The sequence below is a fragment of the Anolis sagrei genome, chromosome 3 (genome assembly GCF_037176765.1).
Source record: "Anolis sagrei isolate rAnoSag1 chromosome 3, rAnoSag1.mat, whole genome shotgun sequence".
Classification (NCBI taxonomy): Eukaryota; Metazoa; Chordata; class Lepidosauria; order Squamata; family Dactyloidae; genus Anolis; species Anolis sagrei.
In genome coordinates this window covers 202,116,799-202,139,415 of record NC_090023.1, presented here as the reverse complement: position 1 = coordinate 202,139,415, position 22,617 = coordinate 202,116,799, and the positions used below count along the sequence as shown (strand labels likewise).

Below are 22,617 nucleotides of genomic sequence, written 5' to 3'. Positions count from 1 at the left end.
CACATTTACATCCCACCCTTCTCACCCTGAAGGGGACTCAGGGCAGCTCACAACAAAGCCACAATTCGATGCCTTGAGTACATATAAAAATAAAACAACAAACAGATAAAATCACATAATTAAAACATATCACTTAAAACAATTACTTAAAATCACACAGTCCAAAAGCATATTCCAGGAGCAATTTGATCGTTACTTGCATTATTCACTATACAACATCAAAAAAAAATTAAAAAACTTTCATGTTTGACATCAGCTGAATATAAGAAATCCATTTTAAAGGTTCGTTATGAGTATAAAATAAGGACAGTGTAAAAGGGGCCTGAGTTAGAAACAATACAACCTTACACATGTAAGATCCTGGCTCCTGTGAAGGCTATAGGACTTACTTCTGAGTAAAGCTCTCACAGTGTACTTTCATGTAGGAAAAAGAGTTGTCATATTTTTAATACCCCTTTTAGAAACTCTGCATGTCAAATGCGCCTTTGTGGAATTAACCATGCAGTATGAGACAGAAACCAAATCCTCCCTGGACAAAATAATTATAATTAAATTACAGCTAGATTGACTTTCACATCTCCTTTTGATATATATGGCCTCCAGAGTCAGCACTTTGTCCTCAGCCTGAGCAAGCAGATTTGCTTCCATGTTATTTTCCACACTCTATCAAGCTACTTCTTTTAGCCAGCTCTTAACTTGCTTATTCTCAGTTCCTCTCTCACATAAAGATGGAGGCAGTCTGACTGTAGTACCAGATGTGCTCCCATGTAATCACTTTTGGTGAGTTCTGTAAAGAGTAGTGTTGTTGTCTTGTGTGTCTGTGCGTGTGTCTTCACCTGTCAATGTATGGTGCCCCCAAAATTTTATAGGGTTTTCTTAGGCAAGGAATACATAAATATCCATTCATGTGTATACAAGATGTTTGTAAATAGACAATGCAGGAGCTGCTACTACTACAATGCAACAACTATTTCCTGTAACGATATTGCAAGAAATGTTTCTACCATTGTTTCCTATAAACCAGTCAGTGGGTTAACAAGTTAACAGTTCACAAAAGAGCAATACCCTTATTTACCAACCAAATACAGAAAATGTGGTATATTGGTAATTTTTTAAAACTACACTGGTTTTGAGGTTAAAAATACATAATTGTTACATATAGCAGGGGGATCCTTGGGGCAATTATTCAAAGCAATAATATCACTTTTTAAAACTTAAAAAAGAAAACAACATAATGCAATTTGTAAATAAGTTGTATTTTATTGGTTATAATGGTTATGTGTGATGCTGCTTAGAAACTATAAACTCTTTATAATTCATTCATAAAAGGATTTGGGGATAACAAGGATTTATAGAAATAATGTATCGGAATCTTTGAGTTTTCCTGTAAGTAGAATTAAAAGAGTTGTGACCTGAAAACTGGACCAAAAAAATGGCGTATGGATTTGACTTCTCTGTGTTCAAACTTACCAGATGAATTACTTATCTGGCTAAAGCCACAAAGCATAATTTCTGGATCTATATTTCCCAGATCAGATTCTCTATTTTTCCAGAATGTTTCTGTTACAAATCTCACACTGATTAGAATGAATCTTAAATAAGTTTAATAGCATGGCTTTTAGGTTTTTAAAATTAGATTTTGTCCTGTAATCCAATTTATGTCTTCCAAAGTCCTATCCCAAGGAATGAACACTAACTAACAATGCCACAACCCCGTGGTTACAGGGCAGCATTTTAACTCAAGAAACATATAGGTCATCAGAGATTATATCAGACCATTAATATCAATATTCTACTCTCAGGCTAATACCAGAAACTCCTTGGTCAAGCCACATTCTCTGATCCTTAAAGGAAAGCAATGACAGAAATCTTCTGAATAATAAGCCATGCGAAGAAAACCCTATGATAGTTGGCTTGAAGGCATAAAACCACAGCAAGTTATCTTGCTGGATAATGATGATTCTATGGTGCAAAATGCCTTAGAGGCACCAGGTAAGAAAAGCTGAAATATTTTCCGATTAGTTTTGAAAAGATTACCTGTTTCTTATCTTTTATCTTCTTAAATTCTTCACATGCTAGCCAAAACAAAACATTTTCTTCACTAAATTCTCCCTTTAAAAACTCCTGAAACAAACAAATAAAGAGAAGTGTTATTTAATGTGTCATGACCCAGTCACAGTTTCTTCCAAAGAGCTTTTGATAAAGTTAACCACACAACTCAAGAAGGAACAAACTCGAGGAAGGAAAAACATTAACATAAGTGGATAAAATCACAGCCTTAAACATGTTTATAACACCAAAATCATTATATCTGTTCCAAACATTACCATATATAGTAGAAATTGGGATGTTAAAGATATGGGATAGAAGAATAAGAAATGGGCAGTTGGAGAAAAAAGGCCAGAATAAGAAATAAATGCTTAAACACCAAAGAGGAAGAAGGAGGCTGGGGAATATCAAGTTTAGAAGCATATCATGAAGTGTTTAAAATCCAAAGATTGTTAGAAATACAGTACACTAATAAAAATGAGTAAATATGGGGAAAAATAAATATGGAAAAAAGAACAAATATGGAAAAAATAACATTAAAGAAAAAGAAATAATATTTAAGGAATGGAATAGGTGAGAAGAAACAGAATGTAAGGAACTGTTTAAAGGAAGAATAAGAGTGCGGGGGGAAAGAAAGAAGAAATTAAGTCTAGACAATGAAAATAAGTTGGCAACAATATGGCAAGTTAATTACAACAATGATGTAAATGTAGGCAGAGCATTGACATTAATCCAAAGTAGAGGGAAAAGACTAGTTGAGGACTTGTATACAGAAGATGGAAATCCTGTAGAGAGAAAAAAGAAATTCAGAATTGGATAGGAGCAGCAAATTGGATCCAAAGTTAGACTATAAGATAAAATATTTATAGACGGAGAGAGAGAATCAAGGAACAGTACAGTCCATTTGAGAAGGTGGTTAGGAAATGTCTGAGAGAGGAGGAAAAAAAATGACAGTAGACTTGTACGAACGAATTATAGCGGTAAAGGAAGAAAAAATAGAGGAAATATTTCACATGTGAAGAATGGATATGGAAATTGAGAGGGAAGATATCCAAAAGGAAATAAGCCATATAGCAAAGGAAAATTATAATATTCTAAGAGAAGCCAGGAGGAAAATATAACAAAAATGGTGTAGGATCCCTGCACAAATTTCACAGTTTTTACCAGGGGTAAAGGACAGATGTTGGCATGGTTGTAAACAAAGAGTTGTGTTTAATCACATGAAATGGGAATGTAATAGAGTACAGGCATACTGGAGAATGACTGAAGGAGAAATTAATAGAATGTTAAATCTTCAAATCATAATCATAATAGCCCATAGAAATGTATTACAGGCAAGGATACCAGGAGTGTATAATGTGCAAAAGGAAAGAGTGATTGACAAATTAATAGAATGTTCTAATTGTTTTAGTGAGGGATTGGAATGATAAAACAAAGTGGACTCTGATAAATTGGTATAATTATATAGGAAATACGTTAAATGTGGAAATAACAAATTGTAAATTGAACAATATAGACAAAATAGACAATGTTATAATAATTAAGAGTATGTGGTATCCAGTTAGAAATTATTTAGAGAATGTACTAAGTTATGGAGTGGAAAAACTGAGATTAAGACTGATATTTCAAATGTAAATTCTATAGTTTATTGTATAAATTGTATCTCGGTGGGGGGCCGGAGTGGGGTAAAGCATTAAAATAAAATAAAGTTTAAAATAAAGTTTCTTCCAAAGGAAGTAAATGTGTTCTGGACTCAACATATGTTGTTTTGGACTACTGTAAGAGGTATGTTCCAGGACATCCATGGATACCTGAAACCATGAATAATAGCATGCCCATATTTTGATTATACAAGGGGCAGAAGGATACCTCAGAATTGCACTGGAGGACTTCTGAGAGATCCAAAAACTCTTCTGAGAGAGGTATTTTTCAGAGAATGGGTAAGTAAAGCCCTCAATACTGAATCCATGGACAAGGGGGTCATATTGTATATCTCTATCCAACAGTTAACTTATATCCAAGCACTTTAAGGTAAATCACATCTGTACTCGATTCTAGATCCCAGTAACAACACCTAAAATGGGCATAAAAATAGCAAGACAATGGTAAGATAATTTGGAATACATTATCTCTGCAATATTGATCTTTTCAATGAAGGAAAAAACCACATTCAATGCTGTATTCACAAAATATCAATTGAAACAGTATTTAAGCCAATAAAATTTAAAATAGCAACCCTAAATCTCTTGACGCCTTCCCGGTCTTCCAATAAATTTTCTAGGGATGTAGCCCATCTTCTGGTGCCATTCAGATTTTGTTGGCTGCTGCCCGCCTTGTTGTCACTGTCATTTATTTCTGAAAAATGAAAAGAAGTTGCCGTAACTAAAATGCTATATGCATTTCTCTTCTACTTCTAAGTGATAATATTGTGTATTTTTCCTGCTACTTGGCAACATTCTGAGATTTTCAGTTGACTTGCACCAATGACTTACTATCTTAATAATAGTGTTCAAAGATATAGTATACAAATGACACTGTTCTATTTAGCCTAGAACTAATTGAAAAGTGCTCTGCGGGATTCCAGGATTAGCTTCTCCTGTCATGCATTGCCTGATTATTTTAACAGAAGAGCCTAGAATTCAAACAAGGAATGTTTGTTAAGGTATACAGAAAACTGGGTGAGTTTTTGCAAGGATCAACACCAAGGTTAAGGTAGATATATGTGTAAAGAAAGAGTCCACATGCAGATGTGTTGCATGGGTTAATAGAAGCAAATGATTTCTTTTGCTGCAATCAACACGGTATAACTACAGAGGTTTGAGTATACCATTTGGAACTCTTTACAAACTGCAGTTGAGGTTGTCAAGCTCTGTTATTTTTCTCCTGCAGATTATTGATACAATGCTCTTTGGAAAGGACCATTTGTTTTGTAAGTAAGTTGCTGAATTAAGCTATATTTTATTTTGGATGCTGAAAGACTATATTTTCTGCTACAGCTGGATAAAGCTGTTTATTTTCTTCTCTGCTGAAACTCTGCTGTAAAGAGTAAAGGAAATTTCTTTTTGCACAAACCTACTGTGACCCTGGTGTCATTTTATCTTCAAGGGCTGTTGGACTTTAAGTTTGGTGCTATAGAGGGACAGATTGTTTTCTGGCACTAAATGCAACTATGTTCTGAGGGAAAATCTTGGTTTCACAATTCATTCTCTAAAAAGAAACGCAAGCAAAGCTGGATACAGAGAATGGTGACACCTTTGCTTTCTGATGGTTCTATTTGCACAGTGTACACAAATGCACAAACTTATTTTAAAATATTGTATAACATATACTGTCACTGTGTATATGATGTATACATGCATGAAACATAAATGAATTTTATGTTTAGATTTGAGTTCCATCCCCAAGATATATGTACATATATGCAAGTATATGTATTCCAAAATTAAATCCAAAGCATATAGGATAAAGGATATTCAACCTGTATGACATTGCAATGAAGTGTGGCTTTCCAGATGTTGTTGTTAATACTATAATTTCCATAAACCCTAGACAACACACATTGTTTATGGAACTGTTAACCTTGTTGGTTGGTTTACATCACTTACACCAAAATTAGGCAACAACATTTGGTAAGATGTTGGCATCTTTTTCAAAAATTAAGATGTGGAGAGTGTGTGAGGGTGCGCAACGAGAAGGACTGATGAATGTGGCTTGAAAAGGAAGATATCTGAAGCCTGGGTATGACATTGCTTTAGTGGTTAAGTTGACTGAACGTAGTTGTAGAAACTAAACATGCTGTTGCACTCTAAACATATTCTTGTCATTTTATGCCATTTGAGACATTGTGTAAAGGATGATGATGTAGCAATACAAACACTCCCCACATGTCTTCCAAATATAGTTGCAAAAAGTTAGGATAAAATGGTATAATACTAAATATTAAAAAAAATTAGAACTGTGTATGTTAAATCACTAAAATACAAAAGCACGTGTGTTATATATATTTCTTGCTACCCTTTTCTGGCCATTTCTTTAGAACCTGCACTCTATTCTTTTTAAAGTATGACTAATTGAATACTGTGTAAAATAAAACAAAAATGAAGTACTTCTTTCACTGCATTACTCAAACACTGCCAATCAGAATCGGAATTGCTCAAGTCAGTAGCATTAAAGTTCATTTTTTACAAGTGAGGGCCCTTCCACACAGCCATATATACCAGAATATCAAGGCGGATAATCCACAAAATCAGCTTTGAACTGGGTTGTCTGAGTCCACACTGCCATATAATCTAGTTCAATGTGGATTTTATACAACTGTGTGGAAGGAGCCTGAGGTATGCAACAAGTTGCAATGTTAATGTCCCTGCTGCAGATTGTGCACCTTCTACTAGAACCTCTTGCACAACACTCCATTCCATTCCTATACAATGTGCACTCTGCATTCTTTGGTCATGGAACATGTTCACTCCACCTTTGGCTAGCATAGGTTTGTTTGCTTTTCCCTCTTTTTATTTTCTCTAAGGATTTGTGTGTGTGTGTGTATGTGTGGTTTCTACAAATCTTGGGGTTTACACAAACACACTGGTAATTCCTTTCTGCTTTCCATGTAATATAAACACACAGTTTACCTTCTGGAGATAAATCAAACTTCTTGTACCACTTGGAGGGAACCCACTGAATTAGAGGAACTTGAGTAAGGGTAAATCTACCTTTTCATAATTAATTCTATTCTAGTTGTGACAGCAGCTAATTTCTGCTTTACTCTACAATAATTTGGAATAGCTTGAAATCATGAGCACAGTTCACATAGTTCTGGAAAGATTTAAACTTTAAACTATTTAAAAGAGAAAGCGATATTAGGCTGTGCACCACTTGTTTAATACTGAACCAGGAATGCTAGGTTTTTGGATTCTACATCCAGCACACAAAATGAAGCATTCTGGGAATTATTTTGAAAGTACAATTTCCAAGCTTTCCTTCAATGCGCACTTGGATTTGCAGTGGCCATGTTTTGACCATAATCTCATTAGAAGAGTAATTTATCATAAGCCATTATGACAGTTTTTGACCCAAGGGATTCCAATGCAACATATGTGAAGCACATTAAAATACAATAGGAACACTAAAAAATCACAATAAAATAAGTACATCCAACATCTATAATATAAAGTCAGTTCTATCCATCAAAACAAGAAATATATGCTCATTTATCATGTAAAGTATTATTTCATGTGTAGAAACATATTAATCTATTTATATCAAAAAAGATTTGACCAAATGTAGCAAACAAAAATAGTGAGGCTAGAGATACATCACAAGGGAGCAGATTTTAGAGTATAGCTGTCATTTCAAAACAGACTCAGGTACGTGTACTCCATATTTGTACCCAGAAAGAAAAGTAGCCAAGCACTTTCTGCAGAGCACAATCAGTTGGTGAATCGTATGGAAGCAAGTGGTCCCTGTATGGTTTAGTGACACAAGCTCTTTGAACTGGACTCAGAAACAAATGGAGAATCAACATAGATGGAAATGTATAAGAATACTGTGTTCCAAGGGCCTAAATGCTCTAAATCAGGGGTCCTCAAACTAAGGCCCGGGGGCCAAATGCGGCCCTCCAAGGTCATTTACCCGGCCCTCGCTTAGGGTCAACCTAAGTTTGTAACGACTTGAAAGCACAGAACAACAATCCTATCTCATCAGCCAAAAGCAGGCCCACACTTCCCATTGAAATGCTAATAAGTTTTTTTTGTTAAAATTGTTCTTCATTTTAATTATTGTATTGTTTTTAAGTGTTTTTTGCACTACAAATAAGTGTGCATAGGAATTCATTCATGTTTTTTTCAAATTATAATCTGGCCCTCCAACAGTTTGAGGGGCTGTGGCCTGGCCCTCTGTTTAAAAAGTTTGTGGACCCCTGCTCTAAATGATCATGATCTTAGAAGCTAAGTAGGGTCAGCCTTGGTTAATTATTGGATGGAAGACTGCCAATGAATACCAGGTGCTGCAGGCTGTATATCTAAGGAATAAACTGATCTCAGAAGGGAGACTGTGGCAGCAATAAATGTTTCTGCAGCCTCTTCTTGAAGTTTGAGGCTATTATATGAATGCACACACAGCAGCCTAACTCTGTTAGAGGGAGTTGGTGGAAGCTAATCTTGCTGTTCCCCACCCTAAAGCCTGAGGCTGTTGTGTGAACAGCAGATAAGTGAAACCATAGATATGGGATCTCTGTGCGTGTCTTACTTATACAGCTGCTTCTTTGGTTGCTTGTGGAATGTGTTTGTGTTGGCCTCACAAAATTTAATCTATTTATTTCCTGTTTCATTTCTGGATTTTAGGCCAAATTTCTTATTCTGTTCAGTTTCCTACTTTTACAGTCCAATAAGTCCAGATGATCTTAATCTCCAAGATGGTTCATAGAGGGAGATATGTTCGGACGGGTAAGCTGGGCCGGAACCTAACAAACATCTATACAAAACACTGTAAAATCTGATTTCTGTATCTGGCTTTGCTATTAATAACTTCATCCCACAAAGGGGGGAAGTAGGTAAAATCATCTTCTTTATGAGATGTTAACACATGATCAACTCATCCCATTACTAATTTAATTGTCCTCTTAATTTCCTGTCACAGAGACTGGCGATGTCTCCTCCTATGATAAGCAGACCAGCACACTCCTTTCAATGGGATCTTCCACTCTTCTCTTTGAATCCCTCCTCTTGAGGAGACCAGTGCACATTTACACTCCTTTCAATTAATCTAAGAGAGATATTGACAAGCTGGAAAGTGTCCAGAGGAGGGCGACTAAAATGATCAAGGATCTGGAGAACAACCCTTATGAGGAGCAGCTTGAAGAGCTGGGTATGTTTAGCCTGCAGTAGAGAAGGCTGAGAGGAGACATGATAGTAATGAATAAATATGTGAGGGAAGTCATAGGGAGGAGGGAGCAAGCTTGTTTCCTGCTGCCCTGGAGACTAGGACACAGAACAATGGCTTCAAACTACAAGAAAGGAGATTCCACCTGAACATGAGAAACAACTTCCTAACCGTGAGGGCTGTTCAGCAGGGGAACTCTCCACTCTGGAGTGTGATGGAGGCTTGTTCTTTGGAAGCTTTTAAACAAGCTGGATGGCCATCTTTTGGGGGTGCTTTGAACGTGATTGTCCTGCTTCTTGGCAGGGGGTTGGACTGGATGGCCAATGAGATCTCTTACATCTCTATGATTCTACCTTTCCCTCTTTGAATCCATCCTCTTGAGGAAACCAGCCCACTTTTAAAACACTTCTTTCAATGGGACCCACATTGCCTTTAAACCACTAATGGCAAAAGAAGGGCACTTCAAAAATAGAGTGTAAATGAAGGAATCCACCACTTCCCATCCCTAGGAAAAATACCCGTTTTAGGTATTTTTACATGCACACAGAGAAGTGGGGCCTATTTATGGGATTCTGTCTTTGAAATGTGTAGAAACAGAGGAGGAAACCCATCTGATGAAGTCCTATTCTGTATTTATCTGTCTCAAAGTCTAACATTTATATTCATCCCAGCATACTCACCCCAAATATTTCAATGTTTATACCTAGGATTTCTTGTTTAACAATGTCTAGCTTCCCCTGATTCATGCTTTTCACATTAAATGTTCCTATAATGTATGCTGTGCAGCATCAGATTTTCATTTCACGCCTGAGCCTGACAACACCTGAATATCTTTTTGGCTTGAGGCCAGTTGTGTCATTAACCACTGGGCTAACTACAGTAGTCTTCATTTATACCCCAATAGCTTGTTAAGTGCCATTTGATCTGGAAATCTCAACTAATACATCTCTTGCTTAGTTTTGGTTTGTTATTATCACAAGGTCTTGTGATAAAAGACATTTCAAAAATGATTTACCATGTCTCCCTGTGCCCAGTCTAACAAGTGTTAGATATAGTATTATTGTCGCTATTCCTGAGAAATCTCCCCATATTCAGTGCTGTTGCTGCCCATTAGCTGTTTGCCACATTTAGTCTGACTTCTTAGCAAAAGCTGGTCTGCCATGGAAAACTCTACTAGCAAAAATGTTGCTGTCAGAATTGCCTCTTACATCATAAAGCACACAAATCCATCACTGCTGAGAAATAGTACCATTACTGGGAAATCACTCTTGTTACAGCTATAACTTGAATACCCAGGGACAGGGTTGATCCCAATATTTTATTAATAGCACCGGAAAACATGCATCAATGTTTTATAAAGTAATAAAATAAAAAACCATCTTTCATAGAGAACACATTGCAATGAAAAAACTTAAAATACCAGCTTTCAAAATATCAAGTGGTTTGCATAAAATCATAAAATTTCATTGTGGACATTCTTAATGATTTGGTTTAACTCTGTCCAAATCTGTCACAAAATATCCTAGATCAACACTGCCATTAAAAAAAATCCTAATTATCTGCTTTGAATTAGATTATATGGCAATGTAGTAAAGTTAAAGGTTTTCCCCTGACATTAAGTCCAGTCATTTCTGACTCTGGGGATTGGTGCTCATCTCCATTTCTAAGCTGAAGAGCCGGCATTGGTCATGTGGCCAGCATGACTGCATGGAGTACCGTTACCTTCCCGCTGGAGCGGTACCTATTGATCTACTCACATTTGCATGTTTTCAAACTGCTAGGTTGGCAGAAGCTGAGGCTAACAGCGAGAGCTCACACTGCCCCCCAGATTTGAACCTGCGAGCTTTTGGTTAGCAAGTTCAGCAGCTCAGCAGTTTAACCCACTGTGCCACCAGGGGCTCCATATGGCAGTATAGACTCATAATCAATCCACTTCAAATCAGATAGTGGGGATTATCTACTTTGATAACCTGGATTATATGGCAGTGTAGATCCAGACATACTCTCATTCTTGACAGTGGCAGGGTTCCTGAAGACACATTTTTTTTCTGTACCACCATGTGTTGTATTGCTACATTACTACAATATTGTACAGGTGAAAGAAATCGCATCTCCTGCTTATCATAAAAGAGCCTCCTCCATGTCATATGACACAGTGATATTACATTCGGGGAGAATTTCATCCTAGATTTGACGTGTTTCCTCCACCACAGGAAGACATCCCAGGGTTCCTTGTGTGGAATTTGCATGACCCACTGCCTCTCCCTTAACCCTTTTCTACATTTTCCTATAGCACACAGCAAACACAGAGGAATTGATCAGCAACTGGACAGACTGGAGGGAGTGAGGCCAACTGTAAATACTGGCAGGATTTGGGGGTGACTGCCCTTAGCATATGTGAGTTCACCCTTATCCAGAGAGCACTGAACCCAGCTGACAACAGATCTGGACCAAACTTGGCACACACACCCAACATGGCCAGCTGTGCATACAGAGCTGGTTTGGGAAGGATTGACCCACAATTCTGGGAATTGTAGTTCACCCATGATATGTATGTATTTTCTAATGGGAGCATTCATAAAAAAACAAAATCGCTTTTTGGCTTTTTCCTAATAAATAGTGTTACTAATTAATTAAATGATATGACCTAACACCCCAAAACAAGAAATGCCTTTTTCAAAGAACCTGGGCACCACTTATCCAAGCTAGTATCTCATAAAATTGAACAACTCTATAAATATATAGGAGTTTGGTCTCTTCTTGCTTTGGCACCAAAGTAGACACAATGTTAAATTCAGTGGGTCCTTGTTATCCACTGGGATTTGGTTCCAAGACAGCCTGTAGATAGATACCAAAATCCAGGGATGCTGTAGTCCAATTACTAACAATTGAAAAATAAAATGGTGCGCCTTATATAACACTGCAAAATCAAAGTTTTCTTTTTCCATGGACACCGAATCTGTGGATACAGAAGTCTGGCTATATATCACTAGCCAATCTACTGTGGAGTTTTTGAAAATTGATATTCGGAAATTATTATCACTCCAACCACAGTCCTGAGAAAAATTCCTACCCCAGCTGTAATTAGCTTTGGAAGGAAGACTAAGCTTTAGAGAAAAAGCATTTTCGAAGGTTGCATGCCACTGAAGGGGGAGATTTTAATTAGTGTCATGACTGAGGATAAAAGCTTTTAAACCTCTCACCCACACAGTGAAGTCCTGATAAAAAGTTCTGGAACAATACAAATAGTTTTGAACATGTTTAGTACCATGCCTAATTCTTAACAATCTTCCTAACAGTCTAGCCCACTGAAATTTTAAAGATAGATAAGGGATCAAAGATTTTCTTTGAGATTTTATAATTCCTGTTGTTTGGCTTACCAAATGCCAAGAACAATGATACATGGAAGTGGTACATAGTTTCACCACGATTTGGCTTTTGATCTTCTTGTGGGAGTAGCTACTTGCTTTAGTTGATGTATCTCAGGAAGCTGTTTATTCTTTTTTAGAAGCTGATTAGTAGGAAAAACTGATCCAGCAGTAACAACAGTTGGAATGATGCTTTACTGGATTCGTGTTTGTTTGATTCTACTAGAATGGCAGATGTCAGGTTTATAGTTGGGCTTTTATCCTATTAAAATTGTAAAGATGCATTTCTTCCCATGTAAATATATAACAGAAGCAATTTTTCTATTGAAGTATTGCATTTGAACATGGTTTTGTGTGTGTGTGTATGTGTGTGTCTGAAGCATCTTGAGAACTGTATCTGTGAACTTTAGATGCTAACAAGAAACCATGAAATAGTTTCAACATAATCTTGTGGTTTATTGATAACGCCAACTATTCACAGATCTAATTCTTAAGATGATATACTTTCAAATACATTGTTTTTAAAATCTTTACTCAGGAGGAAGTTCCACTTAATTCAATCAGACCTACTCTCAATTAAGTGCAAACAGCAGTGCAGTACTTGAGTCACTATTTTCGCATTGAGCAATAAAAGACCCCAGTCCAGATATGTAGTTTCAATGGGGCTTAAGCTATACATAACAAACTCATGTCATTGCTTCTAAAGATTCTGTGTGAGGATTAGTTTTAAGAAGTGTTTTCAACTACATGCATCAATATTATGGCAACTGCCTAGTATCAACAATGGAGCACCTGCACATGGTTCCCATACACTCAACTAGTCTCCCTCCCTTTGATCTGATCAAGTTGTTGTTTTTTCCATGTCAGGAGCAACTTGAGAAACTGCAAGTCACTTCTGGTGTGAGAGAATTGGCCGTCTGCAAGGACGTTGCCCAGGGGAGCCACCACAACATGAGGAACTGTGTTAAGGGGTTGGTGCATTAGGAAGGTTGAGAACAACCATTCTAGGCAGAGATCTCTAAGCGCTACCATTTACTTACAAATATTTATAGACCACTTAGATCTGATAATTTTGAAGTAATATTAAAAACAGAGAATAAATGCAGTGCACTAAGGTAAAATGTAATATTTACATTCTAATAAAAAAAACTTTGAATAAGTATTTATAGCTTTGTTTCTGATGCGTGCTTAAAACTCAACAATGTTGAAGAATGTCAAATTCAGAGGAAATTATATTAGTGGATGCCACAATATTGAATGCATGTCTGTCTGTTTTCCAAACAACTGCAGAGGAGTGTGGTAAGTGCTTATTAATCAAAGGTCATTGCGGCTGCATTTCTGTCTTTCCTCCCACCGATGGATTTGTCATGTTAAGGAAAAAATGATAAGAAAAGTATACAAAATAGAAGCAGTGGGAAAAGATGGCTTATAAGTGAAGAATTTCATTCAAATCCCACCCACTCCCATGGAAACACTTATACAATATTATGTTTGAAGCACCATTAGATTACTGTCTCTCATAACTTACTTATTTCCCTTTCCAAATATTTAACAAAACAAATCTATAACCTGGGAATGCTACTGGACTGGGTGTTGGCCAGAGTGAACCTAAGTCCAATTGATTTAAATGGGAAGAAAGCTTGGCTAATGTTACTTAAATCAATTCAATAACTGTAAACAATTTTCTTCCTCTGCTTCCTTTATCTAAACAGCATGTCATGTAAAATTCTAAGAAATTCTAAGAAAACTCCTGTTAGACCATAGCTAGTTTGAATCATACATTATTTTTTAACTCACAATTGTATCTGTATTCTGCATAAAATTAGAAAACAGTGCTTACACAATCTCTGGTGAAACTCATTCAAAACGATCTGAATAGATTAGAGAGATGGGCCAAAACTAACAAAATGAAGTTCAACAGGGACAAATGCATGATACTCTGCTTAGGCAGAAAAAAATGAAATGCAAAGATACAGAATGGGAGATGCCTGATTCAATAGCAGTACGTGTAAAAAAGCTATTGAGTCCTCGTGGACAACAATTTAAACATGAGCCAACAATTTCATGCAACAGCCAATGGGATTTTGGCCTGCATAAATAAGAGTATAGGGTCTAGATCTAGGGAAGTCATGCTACTCCTCTATTCTGCCTTGGTCAGGGAATACTCTGCCCAATTCTAGGCACCACAATTGAAGGGAGATGTTGACTCTAAGAGGGAATGTGTTCAGAGGGTGTCGACAAAAATGATAAAGTGTCTTTAGAACAAGCCCTATGAGGAGTGGCTTAAAGAGCTGGGGATGTTTAGTCTGCAGAAGAGAAGGCTGAGAGGAAACATAATAGCCATGTATAAACATGTGAGGGGAAGTCATAGGGAGGAGGGAGCAAGCTTGTTTTCTGCTGCCCTGAAGACTAGGATATGGAACAATGGCTTCAAACTACAGGAAAGGAAATTTCACCTGAACGTTAGGAAGAACTTGTTAACTGAAAGAGCTGTTCAGCAGTGGAACCCGCTACTCTGGAATATGGTGGAGTCTCCTTCTTTGGAGGCTTTTAAACAGAAGCTGGATGGCCATCTGTTGGGGGTGCTTTGAATGCAATTTTCCTGCTTCTTGGCAGGAGGTTGGACTGGATGGCCCACAAGGTCTCTTCCAACTCAAGGATTCTATGAAGATTCTAACTGAAGAGGGAGTTCCCTTATTTTTCATGTAGTCAAGCAACACATGGGAAGTTTCAAGCATATGTTTTATTCGGCTGCTTCTAAAAGGATGTTTGAGTTTAAACAGTTTTTACTTCTGAAAGTCAATTTGGTTTGCTCAAATTACAAGACAAAACATCCTCTTCTAAACCATTGGTTGCTACTTTTAAGTATAAGAAAGAGAACTTAAAAGAAATTCCTCACATGTAGCCTATGTGGTATCATTCACCAACAACACATGCAACACTTGACAACAAAACACCAGGTTTAAACCACAGCATTCTCCCACAAAAACAACAGCAAGTCCAGTGATACACTTCAGTTCCAGCCTTTTAGAGTAACTTTTTGAGCTGCTGAATTTTTTTGCCCAAATGAAATACGACAGGAAAAGCTTATTCTCTCTGTTAGTTCCAAACCAAGTTTTATCTATAACCCCAATAAAAGTGAAAATGTGTATGTATATGTGTGTGGCTTGAGTGCCCAATTCCACAAACAAGCTCCCATTTCCAGAAGCAACTTTAACCCACAGTGCTGAAAAACCACCAAAAGCCCTCCCTCCAATGACATTTCAAGTTATAGCGAGATTTTACGTGTTTGCTCAACCACAGGCATCCCAGTGTTTCTTACTGTCTCCATTGGTGTGGAATTTGCATGATCCTGCCCACTGCCTCTCCCTTAACCCTTTCCTACTCTTTTCAACTGCACAACCAACAGAGCAGAACTAATCAGCAACTAAACACACTGGAGGAGTTTGGGGGATTGACTCCACATGATGGAAGTTGTAGTTCACCCTACATCAAGTCAGAGCACTGTGACCCCCACTGACAATGGACCTGGACCACATTTGGCACACAGAACCCCCATGACCTAAGAAAAATACTGGAGAGGTTTGGGGAGAATTTACCTTGATTTATAGACAGGTCCAAGATGGTCAGATAAGCAAAAATGGGGAAATGACTGCAACACCAAACTTATTTTGCAATAGAATGAACACTAATAACACAGACATGACCTTGATTTATAGCCATTGTAGATATTGGGATTTAAAGTTCACCTGCTATCAAAGAGCACTCTGGATCCAACCAACGATGGCCCTGAACCTCATTTGGCACACAGAACCCCCATGACCAACAAAAAATATAGGAGGGCTTTGGGCAAAAATCACTTTGATTTATAAGAATTATAGTTCGCCTACATCCAGAGAGAACTATGAATGCAAACAACAACGGATCAGCACCAAATTTGGCACGCATACCCGATATGCCAAAGTTTGAATACTGGTAGGTTTTGGGGGGAATTGGCCTTGGCATTTGTTAGTTGTAGGTAGTGGGATTTATAGGTCACCTGCAATAAAAGAGCACTCTGTACCCCACTGATGATGGACCTTGGGACACAGAACCCTCATGATCAATTGAACGTACTGGTAGGATTTGACGGGACTGACCCACCATGGTGAGAGTTGTAATTCATCCTGCAGCCAGAGAGCATACTGAACCTCACCAATGACGCATCTGAAGCAAACTTGCCCAACATGGCAAACTTTAAGTATTGATGGAGTTTCAGGGGATTAACCTGGAATTATGTGAGCTGTAGTACACCCACAACTTTATGCATTTTGTAAAATAAAAAATGTCTTATTCTAATTACCCAGACAAGTATTAAATAAAACCATTCATTAGCAATGGTATGCTCAATCTGGACATCAAATTTCAGGTAAGATGTTAGCCAAATGGGAAGGATTCAGAGAAAAACAACAAAAATCATTAAGCATTTGAAGGCAGGGTCTACCTAAAGGATAAGGAAGATAACATTTATAAATGTGAAAAAGATTCAGAACAGCAATTAGAAAGCAAGGACTGGATTGGGAATTAAGATGTCAGTCCTAAAACACTTACTGGATAGTGTCCTGTTATGTCAGAGTTTAGATTTGAGATATTTATAGTGGGCTTAACACCTTTCAAATATAAAGCACAACATGTCAGTGGATTTCATAACTCATTCAAGCAAAAACTCTATGGGAACCTTAATTAAGGAAGACTTTTCAAAACAGGTGGAAATCATCCAAAAGCAACATATAAAGTGCTATATCCTGCTTGTTGACAAGGTGGTAGTAAACTATGGTGTGACTTCTCCGAAATCATATGCATACCCTTTCTTCTTTTCTAAAAGTCTATATTGTTTTCTGCAATAATAGAAAAACAGAAAAGAAAAACTAATTATTTAACTCAAAGCCATATTCTTTCTGCTTAGCCCCTACACTTGGTAATCCCAAGACTAAATATAACTTATCTAGTTCAGGATATAATAATTTTAAAAAAACGAACTTTATTTATAGCTGTCTCCCGGAGGGACTCAGGGTGGCTCACAAAGCACTCAAAGGTGTAAACACACAAAATACAAAAAATAAAAGGACAATAACACAAAAGCAATAACAACCAACATAAGCATCACTACCCCCACCCCAGTTAAGATCTGTAAAATGCAGCAAAACCTGCAGATTAAAACAACTCACAATACATAAAGATCTGAATAACATACCGTTCTTTTATCTATCTGTCTTCTTCCTCATTCCAATTAGGTAAAAATGTGAATGCTTCCTAGTCTAAGAAAAGTTTACTCTGATTCTTGAATAAAAGCTATTTGAATGAGAAGATACAACTCTATGTACAGAATATTGAAACAATGTATTTCAGTTTGCTTTAATGTTGTTACCCCATAAATCTGAAATACAAAAAGAAACCCAATAAATACAAGTTCTAGCTTTCTCTATTTCCAGAATTTTGTTTAAATTTTATCACAATACAGAATATTGTACAGTTTATAAGGTACAGGAAGTCCCCAAATTACAATCAAGGTAAGTTCTGTAGGTTTGCTCTTAAGTTTAATTTGTTTGTAAGTTGGAACAGGCACATTTTTAGTGTAACTCCAGCCATGTATATATGTTTATTGTAGCTTTGGATAGCACAGGGAAGGGTTAACACTCATAGGGTGTTTGTTTGGCTGTCTGTGGCCCTGTTCTGAAGATTTCCCCTCTCTTTCCGTCCCTGTGATAATTGGATTTTGAAAAAATCCCCTTGTTGTAGAAACAAGGATTGATAAGAAAGCTTCAGTAGAGACACGTTTTCCCCATTATAATCTTTTCAGGAGTGAATTTCCCTTCCAAGGGGTAGATTTCTCTCACTTCCTGTTGTCTCACCCATGTTTGCAACTATGAGTCATTTGTTTGTAATGTGGGGACTGTCTGCATTTTAAAATCATAGATCCAATTTCGGTAACTCTGAAAAAGCTATATTAGAAGGTTTCCTTATGAATCGTAAAGTGGCAAGAACCTAAATGTTTCCATTTTTGAGGTGGATATGTTTTTCCAGATGGATGCTGGCAGAGTGCCCCAAACTGCTACTGAAGAAGCACGAGGACCTTTATTTTTTGTTACAAACCTCGCAGCCATTTCACCAGACCTAAATATTTCCTTACAGCAAAATGATTTATACCCATATTCCGACCCAAGAAAAAGCCAAACTGAGCTTGTGATAGCTCACAATGGGCTCCTGCTTAACAACGGAGAGGACTCGTTTTTATTTATGACACTTATGAGCTGCACTCTTGAATTAAGCCTTTGAGACAGGGCTTCTTTTGCTGCAGAAGGAGTCACTTTGCCTTCTGACTCAGAAAGAGAGATTGAAGTGGGTTGATCCACACTTCTGGAAGCACACACTGGAATCCCCCTCTCAGGGCCTTTCTAGACAGGTCCTATATCCCAGGATCTGATCCCAGATTAGGAGACTCGGGTGGTGCAATGGGTTAAACCCTTGTGCCGGCAGGACTGAAGACCAACAGGTCAGAGGTTTGAATCCAGGGAGAGCATGGATGAGTTCCCTCTGTCAGCTCCAGCTCCCCATGCCGGGACATGAGAGAAGCCTCCCGCAAGGATGGTAAAACATCAAAACATCTGGGCATCCTTTGGGCTACATCCTTGCAAACGGCCAATTATTTCACACCAGAAGAAACTCGCAGTTTCTCAAGTCACTCCTGACACAAAAAAAACACACAAAAATCCCAGGTTTTCTGTTTATCTGACAGTGCGGACTCATACAATCCAGTTTAAAGCAGAAAACCTGGGAACAGATCCTGGGATTTTGGGGTCTGTCTGGACGGGCCCTCTGATTTTCACATGCAGCTTTACAGTATTGCTCTGTAGGTGAGCTCTATTAACAATAATAACTCTATGTAAAATAAAAATGACTTTGAAAGTACTTGTTATACTCCAGAAACTTCATTTTTGTGGCCACAGACAACGATGAATTGGTTGAGATACTCATTGAACAATGACAGCAAAAATGTGCTGCAGGATGACCCAAAAAACAAACTTTTTGCAGTTTAATAAACTTTTCCCATGATTTCATGATAGAACCAATTAGTAAATGGCATTTATTACTCAGGAACAAAAATCATGTTATATAGTGTTATAATAATAATAGGGGGTGTTTGTGTTTTGGCCTTTTAATATACCTCTGTATTTTAGCTTTTAGCCCAGATTCTAATGATTTTAATGTATAATACTTTTATGGGACTGTAAAATGTATAATACTTTTTATAACCTTGCACCTTCAAAGCTTGGCTGCTTCATGCCTGGGGGAGTCTTTTGATAGGGGGCGATTAGCTTGCTTCTTATCTGGAATTCCCGTTTTTGAGTGTTGTTCTTTACTTACTGCCAGTCAGGAAGCAGCTAAGCTTTGAAGCTGCAAGGCTATTCAATGCTAATCAAGGTGCTCAGTTGCGACATTCACACATGCCTCAATCAAATAAGAGTTCTTTCTCTCACCCTGGACATTCCACAGATATATAAACCCCACTTGCCTAGTTTCCAACAGACCTCTCAACCTCTGAAGATGTTTGCCATAAATGTGGGTGTAACATCAGGAAAGAATACTTCTGGAGCATGGCTATACAGCCCAGAAAACTCACAGCAACCTAATGTGCTATTGATTTTATATGTTGATGTATTTTATTCTATGTACTGTATGCCCCCTTTAAGTGCTATTGTGTAAGCTGCCCTGAGTCCCTATGGGAGATGGTGGTGGGGTATAAATAAAGGTTTTGTTGTTGTTATTGTTTTTAAATCATTTTTGTAAGTATATACAATCAGGGCAAGTGAAGAAAAATAAAAGTGATCAAAGATAGTAAGATAATAATAGTGAAATAATAAGGGAAGCAGCGAAGAAAAGAGAGAGAAAGAAAAAAAGGGGGGGAGAGATCCTTGGAACTAAACCCAAAGTCTCATAAATTTGTGCCTATGGTGTGACTTCCCAAGGTCTTCCAAGAACATTAGATGTTTGATTTGTGTTGTTCTTCTTCGTTCCTGCTGACATGTTTTTCCACTTTTACTTCATATGCAAGACAAGTCTATCAGTACTGGTATTTCCCGTGTGCTAATAAATTAGTACACAGCAAACAAGATCACTATGCTGGTTGTTGTATTGGATCACATGTCAAACACTTCCCAAGTGTATAAGAATATGTGATGTATCGGCGAAGAATGCGTGCAGATCCTAGTAGGGTGGCCTTTTGCATCTGACAGATGGTAATTCTGTCAGCACCGAGTGCAGGCCAAGGTCTTTAGGAACTGCACCCAGTCTGCCGATCACCACTGGGACCACCTTGACTGGCTTGTGCCAGAGTCTTTGCAGTTTGATCTTTAAATCCTCATATCACTTTTTCAGTTGTTTCTCTTCAATCCTGCTGTCGCCTGGGATTGCAACATTAACGATCCATACTTGGTTTTGTTTAACACAATCATTAGTATTATTATTAGTAGTAGTAGTAGTAGTAGTAGTAGTATTTGAACACAGCAACATCAACGATCTATACTTGGTTTTTTAACATGATTGCTATTATTATTATTATTATTATTATTATTATTATTATTATTTGAACATAGTCCTCTGAGACCCAAAATCAAACGACACCAAATTTGAATACTGGTGGGGTTGGGGAGGTGGGTGGGGGAACTGATTTTGTCATTTGAGAGTTGTCGTTTCTGGGATTTATAGTTCACCTACAATCAAAGGGCATTCTGAACTCCACCAACGATAGAATTTAACCAGTCTTGGCACACAGAATTCCCACGACCAAGAGAAAATACTGGAAGGGTTTGATGGGCAGTGACCTTGAGTTTTGGAGTTGTAGTTCACCTATATCCAGAGAGCACTGTGGACTCAAACAACAATGGATCTGGACCAAACTTGGCACAAATACGCAATATGTCCAAATGTGAACACTGTTGGAGTTTGGGGAAAATAGACCTTAACATTTGGGAGTTGTAGTTGCTGGGATGTATAGTTCATCTACAATCAAAGAGCATTCTGAACCCCACCAATGATTGAATTTAACCACTGGCACACAGAATTCCCACGACCAAGAGAAAATATTGGAAGGGTTTGATGGGCACTGACCTTGAGTTTTGGAGTTGTAGTTCACCTACATCCAAAGAGCACTGTGGACTCAAACAACAATGGATCTGGACCAAACTTGGCAAGGATACTCAATATGTCCAAATGTTAACACTGGTGGAGTTTGGGGGAAATAGACCTTGACATTTGGGAGTTGCTGGGATTTATAGTCCACTTACAATCAAAGAGCATTCTGATCCCCACCAATGATAGCATGCAATTGAATCAGAAGAGTTGTAGTTTGGCCAGGCAGAAAAGGCTCAAGACCTTGTCAAAACTGCAGCCCCCGAGATTCCACAAGAAGGAGGCCTGGCAGTTCAAGTGATGCCCAGCCAGAGATGTAGATGCACCCAGTAGCAATTGAATAGGGGAGGATAAGTATAAAGATAATTCTCCCCCGCTTCCCGCGGTTCCAAAAGTAAAGCCAACCCAAGTTGCTGGCTCTATCTATCAACGCTGGCCCAGTCCTTACCTGAAGGCGGCCGCTTTCTGCTCAGCCTGCTCACGGCGCGGGTGAACATCTCTCGCGGGCAGCCCCGCGGCAAAGGCAAAAGCTGGAGCCAAGGGGGAAGCCCGCCTATCAGTCAGTCAGTCAGTCAGTCCGTCCCCGGGAACTTTGGGAGGCGCCTCGCGCCCCTCCGCTCCTTCCGGCAAGCGCGCGCTCTCTCTCCGCTCTGCTCTTGTCTTGTCTTGGTCTGCTCGCGCCAGCGCTCCTCATCTTCGCAGCAGCCAAGAAGAGGCAACTCGCTCACTGATTGGCTGCCTCCCTTGGCCAGGTTGAGCCCGCTCTCCTTAAAAAAAAAAAAGTTTGGCGGGAAGGAAGAACAGGAGCAGGAGGGGGACGGAGAGGGAGGGGGGCTTGATGACAGACAGGCAGACAGAGCGGGAAGGCAGAGGCTACGCGCGCCCCTTGCTCGCTCCTTCAGCCCCCTTGCGCGTGCCAAAAAAAAGGGTTTTGGCGCGCGCTCCTCCTGCTCTTCTTTGCAGGGCCTTGTTCTGCTTTATGTCACCACTCAGGTATGCGGGACGGCCCGAGACCAGGCATGTAGCCGGGGGGGGGGGGGCTCGAGGGGCTTCAGCCCCCCCCGAAATTTTCATGGTGGTTCGCGAAAAGGCCTTATTGGTGCATTATTTAGGCTGTTATGTTTATTCATATCATGATCTGATCACCATACTCAAT

The 22,617-nt window shown here is 38.5% G+C and overlaps 1 protein-coding gene across 1 annotated transcript in view; it reads right to left on the bottom strand.

Annotated features, from left to right (window-relative positions):
- RGS10 (regulator of G protein signaling 10) overlaps positions 1-22,253 on the bottom strand; it is a 31,626-nt gene extending 9,373 nt beyond the window's left edge. The window contains exons 1-3 of the mRNA XM_060768528.2: positions 21,910-22,253; positions 4,286-4,404; positions 2,038-2,124 (exon numbers count right to left, since the gene is read on the bottom strand). Of these exons, the coding sequence (XP_060624511.2) occupies positions 2,038-2,124; positions 4,286-4,404; positions 21,910-21,958 (255 nt within the window). The 5' untranslated portion in view covers positions 21,959-22,253. The remainder of the gene's footprint in view (positions 1-2,037; positions 2,125-4,285; positions 4,405-21,909) is intronic.
- Between the last annotated feature and the right edge of the window lie 364 nt (positions 22,254-22,617).